Source organism: Melanotaenia boesemani, chromosome 14 (assembly GCF_017639745.1).
Source record: "Melanotaenia boesemani isolate fMelBoe1 chromosome 14, fMelBoe1.pri, whole genome shotgun sequence".
In the NCBI taxonomy this organism is placed as follows: domain Eukaryota; kingdom Metazoa; phylum Chordata; class Actinopteri; order Atheriniformes; family Melanotaeniidae; genus Melanotaenia; species Melanotaenia boesemani.
The window spans coordinates 14308985-14330681 of NC_055695.1; the positions used below are offsets into that span (position 1 = coordinate 14308985).

Consider the following 21697-nt stretch of genomic DNA (forward strand, 5'->3'; position numbering starts at 1 on the left):
CCCTACTCTGAACTGCTCCTCTCCACACTCTGATGAGTTTAACTGTGTTATCCTTCTCACTTCAACTGAACCAGCTCTTACTTATCAGTTCATTTGGGCCTCACCCTGACGCTATGGCTGGTAGGGCGATAAGACTGCTGGGAAAATGAACAGGTGACAGGTGGTGCTGCAAATTGAGCAGGAGAGGGGCTGCACGCTGAAGAGAAGAATGATAATACCGATGATAATGTACCGAGCGGAAAGCTCAGAGTTTTTTTTTAGACTACAGTCAAACTGAGGAATTAAGCAACCAGAATCAGTTGTTTGCTACCCATACACCTGTTGGTTGTCTTCTATTTTGCCTCGTAGTTAATAAACATAAGCCTGTATTCCGATAACCAGATAAAACAATACTTATTTCTACTGTTATGTAAACGTGATTTTTGTCTTAATTCTAAATGTATTTACATAGACAAATGGGGAAAAATTTCCACGTAGCAAAGGTCATCAGCTGGATTTAAGCCACGTCGCTTAATGAACACAACCATGTGAAAGAATTCAAACTGAACTGAAAAAAAAAAAAAAAAAAAAAAACTTGAATAACTATTATTTGGCATCACTGGCTCATCACTTTAACCTACAGTAAACAGTCTGCTCATCTCATCTGAAATTAATTTAGTCAAGTTTGCAATTTTACTAATTTCCCTTTAAGTGAAATAAAACTTATTTTTAGATGTAAATCATGTGATTGCTCTCCTCCTTTGTCGGCTTTGAGCCGGGTTGTAACTGTATGTATATCATTGTATGAATGCTTATCAGCATTTCATGTCACTGGCACCTGTTTGTTGGTTGCGTGTATCGTTAATCCAACAGATCAGGTAGTGGAGAATGCCCCTGTATGTTTATCTCCAACCGAGCACACAGAAATCCTACACTGTTGTTATGTCTCTTAGCAGCCATTGAGATGCCACAGGCCATCTGTGAGCTCAGAAATATCACACAAGATGCAGCAAGCCTTGTTTCTGTGGCAAATTTGTGCTCTGACTTTGAGAAAAAATACATTTGTGAATAAGTACTTATAGTTTCTGAAGCTTTAGAAGCTTTCATGTGCTATCCATTTAAAAGATTATTAAAGAGAAATATCTGATATTTTATTACATTTGGGTACAATATGTATTTAATGAGTTGAGTAAAAATACAGGAAAGTGTGGAGACAACTATAGGTTATCATTTCGCTGACCCACTGAATAGTGGACCAGAAACAGTGTAGCAACACGTGTTTCCATGTATGTTATGCAGCTTTGTTGTGATGGACATGATTATGATCGGCTGTATGTTAGAATGTGAATTTCCAAATCAGCCAGAAGAGACTTTGTGCAGATTTGAACCCGCCAGCTGCACAGTACAAAGTGTGAGCAACATCAGACTGAGCTCATGTTTGACTAGTTGGTAAATATTCTGCAGATTAACTATGACAAGTGTGTGCTCTGATGACGTGCGCCGCTTTATTCTCCTTGTCTCTCGCTTGTCTAAATACTTTCCTATTGGTAGAAAGTAACAAAGTACATTTATTCAAGTAGTATGCTTAGGAACAATCTTAAGGAACTTGTGCTTAACTTTAGAATGATCGTTTTATGCAGCTCCCAATAATCTTCTCATAAAACCCAAAATGTATCTGGTGTCTTTAGGTATTAAACTATTTATAAAGTAGTTCAAACCAGCATGCCCCCCCCCCCCCCCCCCATAAACTGCAACAATGCCATTTATGCTATCGTATTAATAATCTAATGCAATCATGTTTAATATTAGTCAGAAGGACCAACTAGTATTTTTGCTCTAATACTTTATCTTCATTTTGCTGCTAATACATATCTGTTTTTACTTATGTAGTATTCATGCTGGACTTTCACATGTAATAGAGTAGCCTACTTTTGCACTGCTGTATTGGTTCTTGTAAATTAGTAAAACATTCAAATACTGAATCCTTTCCACTCTTTCATTGATTTTGAAGATATGTCCAAGTACATGCAGTATTTTATTTACTATGTAGCAATCAATAATGCACATATCGTTGTCCACCTATCTTTCTGTGCTACAGCGCACTATGTTTTCCTTTCGGTTCACTCTTAACCCAAATGTCACACCCAGGGCCCTGAGGCTGAACAAGATCTGCCCAGAGTTCTTAAGGCTCTGGATGCTGTGGGGCTGTCTTGGTTGGCACACCTCTGCAGCATTGCTTGGACGTTAGGGACAGTGTCTGTGGACTGGCTGACTGGCTGACTGGCTGACTGGCATGGTGCACCTCTTGACAAAAACGGGGACCAGAGGATCTGCTCCAACTACAGGGGAATCACCCTTCTCAGCCTCCCTGGTAAAGTCTGTTCCTGGAGAGGAGGGTCCATCGGATAGTTGAACCTCAGATTGAAGCGAAGCAGTGTGCTTTCAAGCCCGGCTGCAGTTGTTTAAAACCTCTGCTCTGAGAAGCATCAGACATGGCATTTTGTGTGTTTTGTTGCATATTGTCTGTCACTGTGTGCTGAACTGAACGCACAGATGACTTCATATAAGTGAATAAATGCTGCATTGTAAGAGTGTGTGGCACAAAGAATCCTGTGTGTTCAAGTGTTTCCGTGTATGTGCACATGCACACATTTGATCGATATTGCAGAGGCACTGAGATTGATTGGTTCCCACGGTGACCACATTAACAGACTCCGAAGGCTGACCTTTCACCCTGAGAACACTCCACATTCGATTGGTCACGGTCTCGCTCTCATCCCATCTTCACTTTTTTTCCTCTGTCTACAAACCCTGGCATCAGTTATTGTGTCCCAGACTTTTTGCAGAAAGAGAAAATAAAAATTTATTTGGTAGTTGGGCAAGCTGTCTTTTGTTCACTTACACCATGCATTGTGCTTTTTGCCCTGAGCCTCGTCAAGCTGTTGAGGGCCTTATAAGGATGTCTAGCTCTGCATTGGCCTCACCTCATACAAGCCCAACTCAGACAGGAAAGGAAACCGATGCATACTGAAGCAAGCAAGTGTGCTGTGTGTTTAATAAATATGTAGATGTTTAATTAATAATATAACAAAGATGCTGCGAGGGAAACTGATGCAGCAATTGTTAGAGCTAAAAATCTTGGATAATGGCGCATAAGGTTAAGTTGTTTAGTCAGTATAACTACACATGCACAGCTACACACAAACACATATGTGAGAATCCAAGAGATGCATGGCACTATTCATGAGGAAGGAAAAACAAAGTACCTCAATGGGCCTGTGTGTTGCAGGGGAGGAACGTCTTGTTTTCTCAAGGACGTTGATGATAGCAACAAGCCTTTCTCTCAGTCTGATATCAGTGCAGGGATTTGAGGATGAAGCAAGCACGCCCAAACTTTCCTATTCTGTTTTTACTCGATGCATAAGCATATGAAAGATAGAAAAATCAATATGGCAGGAGAACGGACCAGTGCACGGCTAGACTTGAATTTCAATGGATCTTTTCATATATGCAATGTTTATTGTTGTCTACTACAACAAGTCTGTTTGGTAGATTCAGATGGGTGACAAACTAAAGAAAAAAACAGACTTCTATAGTAAAGTGATCCAGTACATTTGTGAAAGTACAGCCTAGATATACTGTAGTTGGACACTTAAAGAGGAAGGTCACAGCAGATCAACACAAAGCTCTTGCTATGTGATCAACTTTATCTTGTAATGAAAAATGTCAATCCTGACGAGAGGGGTCTCTTCAAGGTGTTCTTCCATTCACAGGGAACAGGGGTCCCACAAATTGTTTGATGAGGATGAAAACAATTTTGAAGCTAATCCAAGCAAACAGCTGCATGAGATTTTGATTAATGTTAGCTCATCAAAACCACAAGGAAGGGCATGCCAGTAAAGTTTTAGAGACTTGTAAAATGTTTTGATGGTAGTTTAAATCAGTGTTAGTCTGTATGTGTCGGACAATAGTTTGTTGAAACATGTTAGAAACCTGAGTACTATGTTCTACTGAACTGCGGTGTTAGACTGTTAAACAGTTTTTCATTGATTTTTCTGTTCAGGATTCCTTGAAATGGGTTGAAATTCTAGCTCCATGATGCAGCTAAGTATTTAAGGAGAGCAAAAAAACTGATCCTGTACACTTGAACAATGTTAGTAACTTAGTCCAGGGGAGGAACAAAACAGATCTGCAGTCTGCAGATCAGTCAGTGTTTTCAAAGCAGACATGGCCCACCCCATCATCTCAGACTGGAAACCAACTTTCATTTCCTTAAAACTAAAAAACCTAATTTCATTTTAGAAATACTCTATTTAAGTTTTTTTTTTCATTTGTCTGGGTAACATGTAGCAGCTTCTTGTAACGGCTGGTAAATTTTCTTTTCATCATCTAATTTTCTGACATGTGAAAGAGGTAAGTTGAGCTCAACTTTCCAAACTGAAAATATGTGAAACACTACCATAAGAAAATTTTAAAAAGTTGGGCCACAAAAACAAAACAAAAAAGTAGGTTATGAGAAAGACATGTATGTACTGTTGTCTAATTTCTTTAGAAAGTTAATCCATAACTGTATGGCTTAGAGGCAACAACATTTTTTTCCTTTTTTCTTTTCTTTTGTTTTTGACACTATTGTTTCCGCAAGTAGATAACCTACCCCCACCACACACACATACTGTACACACATACACGTACACACACACACACACACACACACACACACACACACAAATGAAATCTTAGGGCTTAAAGCTAAGAAGCTATCAACTAATTATCAAAAACACAGAGAGGCCCTAATCAATTATTCACATGAACATTAGACTGCTAATACACATGCAGCCCAGGGACTGGCATCTCCCAAAAGTAACCCTTCCTCTTTCATTCATACACACGCACACACACTTACAAGCAATCATGTTAGGACCTGCATACTTACACAGACAAATCCTTGGTAATAACATCTATACCACCCCCCCACCCTTCACATACACACACACACACACACACTCACACACACACACACACACTCATTGTTGCTCTGACCTCTACCTACAGACCTTCTTCTTCCATCAAATGATCAAATGCATAACATCCAAATGTAAAGTAGTGCTGCTGTAGCAGACTGACTGTGAGGCTCCTGGCTGGGACGTTGTGATCATAGAATTCTATTGATCTATCAGAGCCCCCCACCTCCTCTACAAATTCCCTCAAGCACACACTAGCACATACTCAGAACTTAATCTACCAGGCAATTCCAAGGCATTAAGCCTCAGTCATTCGATTTTTGCGCTGCGCAATCATTATTTGAGCTAATGCTGCGATTTATGACTTGCTGTTTGGGTGCTGAGTGTGAAAGGTAGAGGTGGAAGGGACAGAATATACGGATGTGAGAAAAAATCGTGTCTGCATGCACATGTTTGTGTTTTGACAATAAAAAAAGACAAGAGTCTTTCGATTCACCTTACATTTATTGAATAATCATGAGGAAAAGTATTGAATGCTTACATCTATGTTGTATTTATGTTTCAGAATGCTTTACCTGCATGAGTTTTGGAAAGATTATGACTCCAGTGGCAGACAATAACAATTAAGATGAGAAGAAGACAAAAAAGAGATGAGACAAACAAGACGGGAGGCTAAAGGGTTTACTCTTTTGTATTATTCAGAATAGTAGAGATCCTCCTCCTTAAGTCTATTTCTCTCCCACACACACACATACACACACCTCACACACATACCCACAAACACACACAAGCAATATACCTCAACGCAACAGAAAAGAGTAAAGCTGTTTTAAAATGCAGAGACTGACTTTGTGATGCTTTCTGTCTGAGAGGGTGGAAGACACATATCCCCATTAGCATTTGACATGCTGGGATGGCTGTTCTTTGTTTTCCTTCCGGGGGGGTTGTACATACGGGGATTTCATGGTGGATCTTAGAGCAAACAGCTGTGAATCCTTCTAATGTGGCACAGCTCGAGAGATCACTGGGATCACAGCTCGAGATGCACAAATTAAATGTCTGAATTACCTAATTGAGCATTTCCAGAGCTCTTGTGATATGTAAACCATCCAACTACAAGGAAGATGAGGCATCAAAACCGTAATGCCGCAGAACAGATGGGGCCCTGCTTCTCCCTGAAGTGCATCTCCAGGCCTTGTCTGACAGAAACTGCCACGAATACATCTGGATTAGCAAAAAGATGTCTCTCTACAGCACTTCTACAGCAGGCCTAGAGGTGCTCCTACTTCTCCTGTTGGGAAGTGTGGTGCAACATGTGGTGCATAAAACCTTGGCATGTGGGACTGTGGTTTGCCACCTGAAATACCTTTTTTTTCTTGATTTATTTTCAGAATCGCTGGTTCATTTCTAGTGTTTTAATGGTGTTGTCGACACCTTTCTCAGCAAGTCCCTTTCCAGCATATTTAGTTTATTGCTCATCATTGTTTCAGCTTGCTTGAAAAGCCTGCTTTTATCCCCCTCTGTGAAGGCGCACTCCTAAATGAACACAGGCCTGTAATGACTATTATTAGTGCCATGCCTTTATTTCACATGTATGGAATAGTTTATCCATGACCCATGCCAGAGTTGCAGTTATAGCATTTGGGAAGAAATAGAGAAATAGACAGACAGACTGAGAGGTGAGGAAAGGGGAATTGTGTGCGAGCAATAAAAAGTCTTGGTCTTGGAAAATTAAAACCAGCAAATAGAGAACTGCCTAAAGTAGGAATATGGAACAGGTGTCTTTGTCCTACTTTGTCGACAGAACTAGAGCCATTTTCTCAGCTCGGTTGCTGTTTGGTGCGGCTCCATTGAAATTTCTCACCCGTCGTCACAACACAACCACAATGTCTAGTGTTACGCCTATGAACTGCCTGCATCAGTCAACAGTGTGCAAATTCAATCACCCGCCTTACCAGTTGAATATAAATACCCCTCAACTCTAAGTGTAAAACTAGATGGCAAGCTGTCGACTCTGCTCCACCACTGTCTTATCTATTGTCTCCTGGACCCCTGACCCGCCCTCCCCCTCACAAAGCTTCCCCACTCCCTGTCCAGAATAGAAAAGCTGTAAATAAGCATCAAAAATAGACATCGGGAGACAACTGTTGACAGCCTGGTGATGAAAGCGGCAGACACAAGCACAACCTCTAGGCAGGCCAGATTACATGCAGATAATTGAAGCCACGCAACATGGGAATATCAGAAGCTAGAAGCACTTTGTATGTGTCTTTCTTATTTGAATTTTTTTGTAAGCTATTGGAAGTCTTGTGTTTTATAGAACAAACTGGTGAACAAAGTCGTTTCCTCAAGCTCCTGTTCAGTAACCCTCAGGACACGTATTGATCTATAAATCTGTTTTTTACTACATTGTGCAAGACCAATTAAACAGTTGTGTTTGAAGTATTGTTTTTATAAGTCATTATAAAAATTGACATGAAAAGATTTTGACTACATGCCCCAAGTTTGAATGACACAAGCTGATATTGACTGTTTACTGTTGGCCTGTGACATTTTAGGGACAAATCATTCAGTTTGAAATAATATTATTTAAGATTATATTGGGTCATTTTTATTTATGATCCTTCCTTTGAAACATAAAATTTAGGCAGGCCCCAAAGAGGAAGACAAATGAATTGACATGTTTGCATAGTTTTGCATGGTGGATTTAGTTTGGAGGTTGGGGGTCAGCATAAGGCTACGGCAGCCACACCGCAGCCCTTTGACCTTTAGGAAACATATACCCAGGAACAATTTAGAAGGAAATGCCTGGGCTTCTGTATGTATGTTTGCCACCTGCCTGACAACATACTGCTGCCTTCAGCCAACCAATAGGCTATGCCGCAGATACTTGTGTTATTATATAAAAACATTTCTAAGATTTGTTGTTTTCTTGCTTGTAGAGTTTCTGATAAGAGGCATTAATAGAATAAAATGTCCAGGAATAAAATGTTAATGTTGCTCATCTCTATCAGGGAGAGAGGAAGTTACTTTGTACTTTGGTGCAGTGTGCAAAGTGTTTGCATGCTGTTGAGTTGATTTGTTAGCAGCCCAGCCAACTAAATCAAGTCCTCATATCCACTTTGTTTACCCAATTTCTTTGTCTTTCCTTCCCACTTCCTTTCCTTTCAATTTACTGACTGTTCGCAACTTGTGAAAGAACAACTGTGTTACTTTGAGGCCCACTGAGGCTAACGGCACAGTCTAGTCACCTGTGTCATCATCTTAACAAGAAGCATGACCTGCCAATAAAAAAGGCTTTTACCCTGATCATCCTCAAACAAGACTTAAACACAACCTGCTTTTTCTCCTGCCGAATGCTCAAAGTGCTCACAAATGTGAATCAAACTATGTTAACTTGCTTGAAAATGAAAAAGTAGAGAGGAGGTGGGGGAGAGGGGATCTTTTCTTTTCATTGCGACTACATCAGCAGGGGCTTATACAGGGATGGTGAGATGGCAAAAAGCAGAAACACACAAGAGCTGAAAAACAAATTTATTCCTTTGGTTTAGAGGGGCAGCACAGGGATTTGATCCAGTAATGTCCACCTCTTAACAGCTGTCTGTCTTTTCAGTGGTCTGCCAGTGTTCTCACGTGCCAAGTAGCAATTTCAGTTTGTGAATAAAATGCAAGCCAGAATTCCTTGACAGAGCAAGGAGTATAAGAAAGAGGAAATGTTGAGGACAGTTGAGTCTATCATTTGCTCTGTTAACTTGAACTTCATGACAGCCTTTCATCCCTCATCAAAGCAACAAGTAGATGAGCAGACTTTGTGCATGCTAAAACCCTCTAACCCCTGTCGTCTCCTCAAAACTGCCACTCCCCTGGGATGTGCGACCTTAAGTTTTCTCTTTTAACAAGTTTCCTGTTCTTCCTTCCGGCCTCCTGTCATCCCCTGGGGTTGGACCTGCAGGACCTTTCCAGTATGTATAATGGCTGCATCTGTAAGGCTCAGTCTACAGCCGTCAGGGGGAGGAAAATTTGATTTCTCCCATATCATTCTGACTATGCCAGAAAATAATGTGTGAAAAACATAATTTTACACCACAAGAGCTTCAAGAACATTTTCTGAAATTCATACAGAATTGTGCATTTACACGCATGATTTATTTACATGATCAGTAGGAATACTAACTTTCAGTAGCTTTTTGATGGACATTTCAGTTCAGTTACACATTTAGGGGAGCCAACCTGTGGCCTTCCATAGAGGCCATAGAGTGTTGTCAAAACTGATCCAAATATCAGACTTTTCCCATTTTTTACGAGTATTGGTTAAAAAGGGGGGAAAAAATCAGATAGGCTTCTTTACAGTATTTATGAAAAAGAAAGCGATGTCTTCTGTGACGGTCAATAATTCATGAATGAAAAGAGGCCTTTGTGAAAGCCCCCACCACCCTTAAGTATCCCCTCAACTCCTGCTCTGACCCAGTGCTACTGATCAAACAGATATTGTTACCACTAAAATAGCAACTTAAAAAAACACACGGCTGGCCAGCCAGAAGACCTGGCTGCAGCCTGGGAGACTCACAGCAGGGTGGACAGAGTTGAACAAGACAGGAATACAGAGAGAAAGAAAGGCATCTATATTAGATATACACAGACAAAAATGCCAAAAACAAGTGGAAAAGTTAGTTTTGTCTGACTACAAAACAAAAGTCTACAGATAAACAGTGGGTGTGCTTTTTAGGGGGAGGGTGCAATACTGTATGTGTATTTGTGCTTGTGTGTTTGAGTTGCAGTGGGGAGGTGGTGGGGGGGTGTCATCTATCACTGGACAAATGCTGGGCTGTGGGGGGTGCTAGTGGAAATTGGGGTGGGGTGGGGGGTGTAAAGATGGGTGGCAATGGTGGGGAGTGGGATTGTCAGCTAGAATGGTGCTGCTCCTCAAATGAAATAATATATCTTTGAAAACCTATGCCCTGCGCCGGGCCCTGGGCCCATATATCAAGCCCAAGAGCGTCTGGTGGATCCGCTCCAGGCCCATTAACCTTCCACCTGTTCCCCCCTTACACCCCCACCTTACCCCCCTTAACCTAGTGGTCCTCTTTTCACCCTCCCTTGTTGTCCTTCATTATCCCCTCTCTCCTCCTCCACCTCCTCCTCTTGCCCTTGGTCATTGCTCCCCCCCCCCTCGTTTCTGTTCTCCTCTGGCTGTTCTTCATAATCCCCTCATATTCTCTTGCAGTCTCTGTTTCTCCTTCTCTTCACTGGTCAACTCATCTTTCTGTCTCCATCTTCATTCAGTATATCTCTGACTCTTACCCTATATGTGAATCCGTCCTCTGTTTTCTCTCATGGTCACCTCGCTTCCCCTCACTAAATCATTCTCCCCATCTTTCATCCTCTCTCTTCTGCTCAGTTTCAATCTCTGGTCAGTCTTTGCTACTATACCTCTCTATCTATACCTCTCTTGTCTCTTTTAACTCTCCTTATACTTTCCTTTAACCTTCTCTTTTTTCCTGCCCCATTCTACTCCATTCTTTTCATCAGTTGCAAAGGAAGCATGCTATGGGGTGTGAGTGTGTGCAGGAGGCTGCAGCACAACCTGCAGAATAATTCAAATGCAATGGACCAGGGACACAGTTACAAATCTCTGCCAACTGCATGCGGCCGCCAACCTCATCACGCTTGCAGTTTGTCAGGATTGAGGTGTTGGGAGGGGTGGTTGTTGCAGGGGGGGACCGTTGACCTTTCTGACAAGACAGACATTGCAGTGTGAGGCTCTGAGCCTGTGTGTGTGTGTGTGTGTGTGTACTGGGAATATGCAGGCGTGATGGGGTGGTATAGGTATACCACTTCCCAGGGTTCACAGATCACGCCTAAAATGGCTTATTAATTTCCACTCGGTTATGGGGTGTGAGGAAAAAAAAAAAAGGTGCAATCACAGATCAGTGTAAAGCAGACACACACACACACACACACACACACACACACACGGATATTCACAGACACTTTTAATATTAAACTGCTTCTAGATATGTCATGAAAAAAAGGTGTGTGGGTGCAGAAAGAATATAACTAAAAATGTAGAAAAAGACCCTCCAGTCTAAACTGCCCTGGTAGGTGGTGTAAATATAATTTCACTAAAGTAAATTCATATAATATTTATAGATGTAGATGGAGGTATGGATGGGCTAAAATTATGTAGCAAGGCAGAGTTGGTTGCATCGGAGGACCTAACATTATTCACTCAGGTAGATCTATAAGTAGCGAATATTCAGGTATGAGATGTAAACATCTACCCCTCCTGTTCCACCCTGGGGATCTGTGTTTGTGTGTTGACAGTTAAGGAAGCAAATAATTCCACCACTTAAAATACATATATTACTTTATGCTTTTATGGTTTTTTTCTGTTATTCTGTTCTATTCTAGAGGGTTTCAGAGTTTATGATGTTTCAATTTTAACTAATTTATTTGTGGGTGAAAATACCCTGAGCAAGACACAACCATCAGTTTATTTATATTTTGGATTTCTGCTTCTAATTTATTGAAAACTGAAAAATGAGAGCAAATGAGACAAGAAAATCAAAGGGGATCACCGGCCTGCAACAACGGTCCCTCACCTCTCTTTTAGGTTTTTTCGGTTTCATTCTTTCCCCTTTTCCCCCTCTCGCTTTACATTCCTCTTCTGCTCATCTCTCCTCTCATCTCCCCTCTTTGTTTCACCTCTGTTCTCCTCGCCTGTCCCTTCCTCTCCCCTGCCATCTGTTTATCCAATATGGCCGTCCTATCTCAGCTGGGAGCTTTCCCAGGGAACAAGACTTCTAATACAGTTCCTCCTCACCATAATGGCCCTTAGTTCTGCTTTTGCCATTCCCACTACATGCAGAGCTGAGCAAAACAGAGAAAAAAGAAAGAGACAGAGAAGCACAAAAACCTGTCTGGGTCCCCCCACCAAGTGTCATGGGTATTTTCCTCTTCATTTCATTTTCATCAGAATGATAAACTAAATACATTTAAAGTGTTTATTGTAAATAGTGCTTGAGATTTAGGCAAAGCAAAAATGTCTATTGGAACTCGGGAATGATGCAGATGTTTTCTGTTCGGCTTCAGACTCTGACAGCACAGCGTTGATCCATTCTGGAGGGATTTTTGAGGGTCCTGTTTGATCTTTAGGCAGCTGTTGTATTTCAGGGTCCATGCCACATTTTTGCAAAGACTGTTTATGTCTTAAACCTGTGTTTTGGTTGAACAGTTGGCACAAGTGCAGTACTTTCCAGACTGTTATACATCTTTATTATTTCTTCACGACACCTGCATTTTAAAATCTATCCCAAGTTTTTTTTTTTTTTTTTTTTTTTTTTTTTTTTATAAAAATTTAATTTATATGTTGACTTTAAATTTATTTCCATGTTGTTGGTTTTCTCCCTATTTAGTCTTACATCTTAAAAATATTCACATATGTGTATAAATGACAGTTATTTGCCACAATGGACAAAGTAATACTCATTATACATTGTATTATGATCTGCATTGTGAACTTCTTTCTTTTTGTCTTTACTGCCTTACATTTAAACTTCAACAGCAATATCAAACCTGTTCACCAACAATGTCCTCTGATCTTGTGTTTTCCATATTAATCTCTGCATGTTGTGTGTTGACAAGGCACACAAAAGTGCTTGTTTTCCCAATACCAAACACACATCCTTCTTTATTAAAGGGTGTAGAGAGGAAAGAGGGTGGGGGTGCTTTGGTGAAAAGGGAGTACAGCTAGGAAGGTGAGATATAAACAAATGAATCATCAATAGTCCCGATCACCCAACTAAATTTTCCTTTCCATTGTGTTTGTGGTGGGAGTCAGTCTAACCATCCCCGCAATGAAACAATGGATGAGTAGCAACGGTCCAGCCACAGTGAGTCATAATCACGCACACACACAGACACACATGATGCAAACACACCAGCTAACAGAACATTAAGAGAGATGTTTTCAAAATGGCCATATTCCCTGGTTTTAGGCAAGACATTTAACAAGATTGATTGATTTATTTTTATAAAATTGTGTCTTTATTATTGTTGTTATTTATAACTTTACCCAACCTTGACTGACACTGAACCATTGATGTCAAAGTTAAACACTGATTTAAATTAAACATGAACTTATTTTTCTTGCATATCAGTTTGTGGCAGCATCACTGTCCACACATGGATGCAACACATGATTATATAACAATATGCAAATACCAATTGGCATGTAACTTTTTTCTGAGAACTGAAATACTTAATTTTCCATTTTTGACTATGTATAACAATTTCATGTAATACGAAATGCAGGCATGTTATTATTTTGTAGTTCAGACAGGGCTAGAGAAAATACTACACACGTTTCTGCATGAACTTGCATTTTTTTCTAAAGTTTTTTTTTTAGCAAATTACAGTAACCATGCATCTGTTAGTAGCTATTTTTATATTTTATGTCTTAAAGCAGCTTGTGGTAGATTTGTTCTTTAATATACATAACCTATGCTTGACACTGGGATGAGGTGAGCAAAGAGTTTCTGACAGGACTGAGTAAGGTACAATCCCTGTCCTGCCAACAAATGTTACTAATCCAGCTGGGTTATGTTAAAACATAACCTAGCTGTCCTAATGACTGCCTTAATGTTAAACCATTAAGACAGGCACCATTTATGGCAGGAGATTTATGAGGCACAACTCAGTATCAATCGAGGTTAATCTCCTAACACTGTCAATGTTTATAGTACTTAATCTGCATGTGTGGAATCTTATCTATGAGAAAATACACAAGAAATCATGCAAAATAAATCCACAAATCCCCACAGGCATATTCACAGAGATAAAGTGGAACGGGCAAAGGCTATTGATGGCATTTTCTACATAATTTGGTGTTGATAGGCAAACATATTTATTCTTCTCCCCTGAAACACTCAACCAACATGATACACTTGTGAAATGACATATACTCACTGGACAAATGATTTATATAGTTTTGATTATATCTTACAACCCATAAGGCATATTCACAAATTTGAAATTAAGTACATACCTGGTTCTATTTTAAAATACAGTCATATCCATTTCTATAATAAGATATACTGATCCCAGACCACATACTCATGAAATCAGACCAAAAACAACCATCTGCAAAATGTAAATTTTTGAGAAATGAAGTAAAGAAAAGCCATCAAACAATTGTAAAACACTCCTGCAGTCTCTGTGGAGGACATTATAGTGCCAGTTATAGCAAGTTCAGCCAAAATTCAAGGCTATGTAGCAGCTATCTAGCCTGTTTAGAAATAAAAGCTCTGTATATACATTTAATTAAACCTACAGCCTTATTGTTAATATAATTATTATGTCAACATACATATAATTAAATTCTAGTAATGGACTCTGCACACACGTATGCATCTAAGTTTGAACACACATACAAATGCACACATGCACCTGTCCTCAGCTCACTTAAAATTCTATAAAGTAACCACAAGTGATCATGGCCTCAGCCCTGCCAAAACTTTCCCCATCATGACTATGATTTCAAAACCAGTGTACCAGACCTGCCTCATTCTCACTGGTGATGTGTTAAACCAATCAAAATCAAAGGAGAGTTGGCATGGAGAGTCAGCTCCAACTTCTCGGATCCAAGGTGTTAGAAATAAATATCCCTCACGTCATGCCTCATTCCCAAAAGTAAAGAGGGGGAGAAAGAGAGGTAGCATACCACACTGGAAAAGAATAGGGAGTGATCTTTAGAAGGTTCTCCTAATGGCAAAATATTTATGAGTCCTGTGACTGAAGCCAACTTATGGAAACTAAATCTTTAAACGCTTTTTTGGCAGATGCCTTGCACACACCCTCCCAGCTTGGCTCTATTACGAGAGAAATTCTTTTGTTCTTACGAAGCTAATAATAGTGAGAGGGGTTGTGCGTTGTGTGTGAGTGGTGTCTGTGTCTTAATGTGGGTATGTGTGTATATGAGTGCGTGTAAGTTAAAAGTGTATTTATAACTTCCTACAGTGGCACACCACTCTTGTAACAAACTTTTAATTCAACTCTGCTTCCTTCCTGTCTCCCTGGCCCCAGGCTCGACCTCACATCTAATCATCAAATCTGTATTGGGGACAGATGTCGAAGGTCAGATGGATTCAAAATCACAGTTTCACATGTTAAACCATTTAGACAGTCACCATTTATAGCAGGTGATTTATGAGGCACAATTCAGTACCAATTGATATTAACCTCCTAACACTGTCAATGTTTATAGTACTTAAGCTGCATGTGTGTAGTCTTATCTATGAGAAAATACATGAGAAATCATTCAAAAATAAATAAATAAATAATCCTCAAATCCCCACAGGCACATTCATAGAGATAAAGTGGAAAGAGCAAAGGCCACGGGTGGCATTTTCTACATAACTTGGTGTTGAACTGCCTGATGGCGAACTATTAAAAGCTTGCAGTAAAACAGAACATCAACACATTCACACACTCACACAAGACAATACACAATTATTACACAGGTCAACCCTCAATTGAACTTATATAAAATATTCGGAGGATACATTTTTAAAAAAATCTTCAAAACTCTTTTAAAAAGGTGTTCATTATTAGTTGCAGACATACAGTAGAGCTGATGGATCTGGAGGGCTCATGTTTTGCATATTCTTCTCACTATCTCCAACACTAAGCTTTGCTCAGCAGTCCTCGCTGTATAATGACAAACAAGCAAACATGAGAAGACTATCAAGTGTGTGGGAAAAGCTGCCAGAGCCACAGCTAGCGCATTATTTATCAAAACCCCTTGTGCTTTGGATGACGCTTAAAAATGGGGGAAGCGGGGCAAGTTCAATTATCTCTCTCACTTGAGTAAAATGCAGCCCCACCTTACCCAGAAATGACTGGGGCCTGTGCAACACAGGGGAGCTTTTTCCTGCATCAAGCCCGGGTCATTTTGTACCTTTGCAACAGGCACTCTGCTCATTTACTCTTAAGCTGGAGTAATATGGGTAGTCATTAGGGAAACATAATGACAGCTCATTCAGCAGCAAATCAGGGAGTGACAAACACTAGTGGGTGAGATAATTGAATTAGGAGGAGGGTGTGAGAAATAGAGAGGGTTTACAATGGTGCAGAAATGATCATTCAAAGTTAATGAGCAAACTCCACACAGTTATTAACTGTGGCCACACCCTTCAGTGAGCCTTTGTGTGTGTGTGTGTCTGTGTGTGTACTGTGCATTTATGGTGAATGCAAATACTGATTTCAATAATGTCAATAGCAGGACACGGTGTGTGCTAAATGTCAACATGTGTTTTCAAGGACTCTTATCTGTGTTGTAATTGGCTCAGTTTTTAATATGACACATTTTTCATTTTGTTATTTTCCCCTTTGAAAACAAAATTAGATTAAATATTTGGAGAGGATGTTGCAACAGGCACATGAATATGCAGCTGAGCCTTTGGCAATGCAGTATGAAAACAAAAGTAGAAAAAACAGAAAAAAAAAAGAATCACACAAGAGGAAGAAAAATAGGTGAATGTAGATTAATCAAATGCTTTTTATGTCACTCTGAACATTAACCTTCATTCAGAGCAAATAAGGCTACAAATGTACAAATGCACACCAGAAACTCTCCCTTGGGCTCTGCGATGAATTGGTGTAGTAATTTACAGTGAGGTTTTGCAGGACAGTTGTATGTGCCTGACTGCGATAAACACAATATGTTTATAACTCAATTGTTGTTTTAAAGTTACCATAGAAAGTGAGATTTCCATGCCATCCCCTAGAATATGCGTCTCCTTTCACTCAGCCCATATTAGCCCATTTGAAACAGTGCTAAAAACCAGTTCTGAGCATAGGTGTTAGAATGAATAATTTAGTATATCAAGTATTTTGAGCAAAAACTTTATAAACACAATCTGTTAAAAAAGCTAATATAAGGAAAGCTTGAAGAGAACTGATACACTTCATCCTCTAAACTTTTCTTACAATTCTTAATCAGGCAGTAGATAGACAGAACTGCCAGCACTTACCTTGAGTTCACGGAAGAAAATGCTGCTGCGTGCCCACTCCACAATGGAGAAGAGGGTTTGGTCGGCCATCTTGCACATCAGACCAAAGGTGTTGAGCTTCTCGTGTTTGCCCCGGCTGGCCTGCTCCTGCTGTAGATAGGTGAGGATCTTAGCCTGAACCTGCGGCTCATCTGGCTCACACTTTAGCAATTCAACAATCAGGTGGGGAAAGCTGGGTGGTGAACCTGACTGGTAGGCGTCAACATAAGCATAGCCCATGATTGACTCTGGCGAGCTGGTGTATGGGTCTGGGTACTCAGATTTGATGGTGCGTGTGCTCTGGAAGTGTCCATAAGCCGCCTGGTAACCTTGCAGACTACCAGCATGTGGCGGCATTGCCATACTGACTGGCGAAGTGACGAATGGACTGCGGTCGTAGTCTGTAGGAGGCAGAGCAGTGGCGTGATGGTGGTGGTGGTGGTGATGGTGGTGACTGGTGTGGTGGCCAGCGTGGTGGCCCAGTGGGAGGCCCTTGGAGGCTGCTGAGTGGATGTTCTGGATTGCTGAGGATATAGTGAGGTCAGTGGGTACAGCTTGCATCACCTGGCTCATGGCCTCGATCTTCAGGCCATTTGCTCGGATAAGTGCCTTCTTTTGCTGCTTGAGGGCTCTGTCACGTTTGTACATTGGGCCGAACTTGTTGCGACCGCCTCGCATGCGGTCCGCCCGTACAGCTAACAACAAGACAGATGACAAAGAAGACAAGGAAAGAAGTGGAGAGAATTAGTTCCATAGTACATGAAACTTACTCATTTGTGACAATATTCATGCCAAAAATAGTCAATTTATGCAATACTAGCCAATCTGTGATCTATGAATGCCTAAACAAAGAATATTGACCTGGAATGATAAATCCATTATGTGTACAAATAGCCTGAAAAGCCAAAGAGCAACTAATCTGTGGAGCAGAGAAAGTGACAGAATTTAGCATCAAATCCTCTGCATTTTAACTAAACTATAAGAGTGTGATCCGATACACATGCATGGTGTTTTAGAGCTAAATTGCTTATTTGTAACTTGTCTGTGGGGCAAAGGTTTTCCTGTGACGACTACACTTGACATTTAGCTGTTGACTCTTAAAGCCTACAGATCTGACTGATAGCAACGTTACTCATTGACCTGGGACTCAAACTCGTATAAACCACTCTGCTGAATAATCATTGTACAGCTGGCTGCCACATAGAAATTTGTTCCTGGTAAAAACTCCATATAAATCCTAGTTCACTTTCCAAAATGCAAGTTTTATCTTATTATGCAATTTCTAAAAGCTTTAAAAATATCACTGTCAATTAGGAGAAACTTCTTCTTTTATATTAAAAAAAAAAAAAAATTCCAAAGCCAGAGGAGCCTGACAATAATCCAAATGGGGCTCTTTTTTCTGATGAAACAAACATACCCATGATGCCCCCTGCCGCCCCCGTCAGTGCAGGATCCTGTGGTGAGGATCACAACAAGTCTGGGCCGTGGGTATTTCTAATGAACAAACTGGGCTCATAGTGGACTGCAATATGGACCATGTGTGATCTGGCCGACTGCTGCCATGGGGAAGCTGCTCTGCTGTCTCTCAGTTGGGGGGCGCTGGTGTTAATTATTCATACTTAATTACCTCTTATTCTGACAAGACTTGCAGAGCCCAGCGTGCAAAGACCTAACGGACGTCTGGGACTTAAACACCAGAAAATATTCCTACTAATTCCAATATACCAGAATATTAGACTTATATTCTACTGAATTTGGTAGGGCCTTATCTATTTTAAAGAAACACATATAACACCAACTGAGTACGCTAATGCATGCACATACATTTAACCTGTTCACACATGCTCAGCACTCAGATAAGATAGCAAGTCATCTTGGGTCCAGTCCAGCTCAGGATTTCATGATGGATGAATAAAAGAGCAGAAGAGACAAACTGAAGAGGGGGTGTGTATAGGGCGTGGTGGGGGATAGAAGTGGTGGGGGTGGGGGGTTTAAAATGGGCAGACACTCGCAAGGCATAAACGCACACACACTCACATACGTGCCAGTCTGCCTTGGGAGGGATTTTAATGACCTCCGTCACAAAAAGTGCCTGTCACTGATCTGAGCAAGTACAGCCGAGAGGGCAGAGACACACACCCACATTCTGTCACACACACACACACCCTCACACAATTTCACACACACATATATGCATAGAAAACACACAAAAGTACAAAGTGGCTAACATGGAAAACATCACACACCGCTCTGGATCAGAGAGATGAGAACGTGCCAGACACTCCGCCACCTTGAAGAGCCCCTCGTGGCTTAAATGGTGTGTAATTTAAACAGTGATTTCACTCACACTCACACAATCATTTCCCAACATGCTTAAGGTCAGCTTGGTGCAGTGTCCACTCACTCAGGTGAAGGGATTTTCATGACCGTTAAAATATTTATCAAAAGAAAAAAAGAAGAAATCTGGAGTGCCGTCAAAATGTATCCATTATACATTATTGTAAGGCAACTTTAACTATTAATGATTCTCCACAACAGCGTAATTAATGAGCTAAGAAACTAATAGTTGGCCCTACTGGGAAAACAAAATTAGGCCCCGACTGCCTTTCTTGCCTGTTTTAGACCCAGGGACCCACAGCACATCATGAATACTAGAATTAGGGGGTGTAGGTCTTGCTACCACATACACACACTCACACACATTTTTTTTGTCTCTAATTAAACAAGGTGATTTGCATTCATGTAACAGTGATTAATATGGATGGGGGGAGGGGAGAGAAGACACTCCATGTCTGTGTAGTGGGGATGAGGATGAATGTGTATGTGTTGAATAAGGTGGAAAGATTGGAAAGACTTAACTTATAGTGTGAAATCAATCATGTGATTGATGCAACTTTTAGGGGTTAAAAATGTTCGTTTTGAATATTGCAAAATTCCCTACAAAAATTGTTTGAAATGCAGTAAAATAAATATCCATATCCTTTCATAAAAAGCTTGCAGAACTACTGTTAGAAGTTTTAACTCAAGATGATGAGAGCCACTTTCTGATATTCAAACTTTATTAACAGAAAAAGGTGTGCTACACACACTTCATGAGCAATATTGGGAATTCAATGGAGCATAGATCCAGAGTTTAAAAAGATTAAAAAGAAGTAAGACTAAATATATATATATATATATATATATATATATATATATATATATATATATATATATATATATATATATATATAATGCATACAGGGATGTAAGTATGTCTCTTTTTTTTCCCCCTGGAATCCCAAAACAAACATTTTAAAGGATACAACACATAAGTGTAAGGTTAAATCTACACACAGATGCACAAACTTAGGCCCGCAAAATCCATTAATTCCCAAGGGGATCAAACAAAAAATGTGTTCCTATTCCCCAAAAGTGGCCCGTGCACCTTCTAAAACAAGTGCACACATAGCACACAGCTTCCCAGCACACACCTGCTTGTCTCTCACACACACAACCCTCAGTGCTTATGTCCTCTGATTTATGGTTGTTTAATATACAGGAATATTAAGCGTACGTAGGTGAGGATCCCTGTCGGCTGCCGGCATATTAATGGGTCCCGCGGAGCCTTGCTGACACCCTGTTTGTCATGTTGGGGCCCCAGCCCGTGCTCTGGATGTGCCCTATCCCACGCGCACACATGAATACCTATGATACCTATGCATAAGTAATGGGACAGCTCTCTGGCTTCCACCGCAGGTACTAGGAGGCTGATGGAAGACAAATCAGAGCAAGAAAGATGGAGACAGGGAGGAAATAAAAAGTGGAGGGAGTGGAAGAGAGATGCAAAGGGGAATATACAAACACTCAGCTGGTGGTGCTAATTCCAACTAAGTGGCTCTTCAGAGGGTTTGCATTTGTAATAATCAATCAATTAAAATTTAATAGGGGATCAACTATTCATATAAAAAAAATCTCTTGACAATGTGAGGGATAAAGAAGACAGTGACTTTTTCTAATGACGGTACTTTCCTGGCTGGTTTGAAATGTTCTTCTCAATTCAGCATTTAAAAACTCTGCAGGAACAATTTGCATACTGTGTTGTTTATTTTTTTTATTTATTTTTCAGTGTCTCTTTCTAACATGATGTAACTTCAAAATGTATTCCAACCCACAGCATTGCAAACACCACTGCTGTGCTTCAACATGATGTACAAGTAGAGGAATTATTAGGCAGCTCAGTGAAGCATATGATACAAGACAACTATTAGCAAGCAAAAAAGAAAATCATGCCAGTGGGAGCTATTCAGATACGCCACGCTTCATCGGCTTCAGCGAGTGATGTTCTAATGGATCAAATCTTGTTCTCTCAATGAGACAATGCTGGCAGGAGAGCTGCACAGAATACCAAGAAGCCGGTGCATTTGCAGTCTCTGTGTTTGTGTGGTTAAATACATGAGTGGCTGCCAGTGTTTTTTTTTTTTTTTTCTTTTACCCTCAAAACTTTAGAACAATGATCCACCTTACCTTAAAGTAATGTGGAATCTAAAATCATTTTTAAAATTTAAAAACAAAAAACATACTTTACTTTTTCATGATATAACTTCACACATTTTCACTTCCTTTCAGCAACATTTAAAGATTACCAGCTAGCAACTATTCAGCCCCATTATTTGGTTGGTTGATTTAAGTAAATATTTAGCAGTTAAAGAAAGGTACTTTAAAGGC

The 21697-nt window shown here is 40.3% G+C and overlaps 1 protein-coding gene across 1 annotated transcript in view; it reads right to left on the reverse strand.

Moving 5' to 3' along the window:
• nr5a2 (nuclear receptor subfamily 5, group A, member 2) overlaps positions 1–21697 on the reverse strand; it is a 64372-nt gene that overhangs the window by 33245 nt on the left and 9430 nt on the right. Inside the window, exon 4 of the mRNA XM_042005913.1 lies at positions 16973–17685. Coding sequence (XP_041861847.1) covers positions 16973–17685 — 713 coding nt within the window. The remainder of the gene's footprint in view (positions 1–16972; positions 17686–21697) is intronic.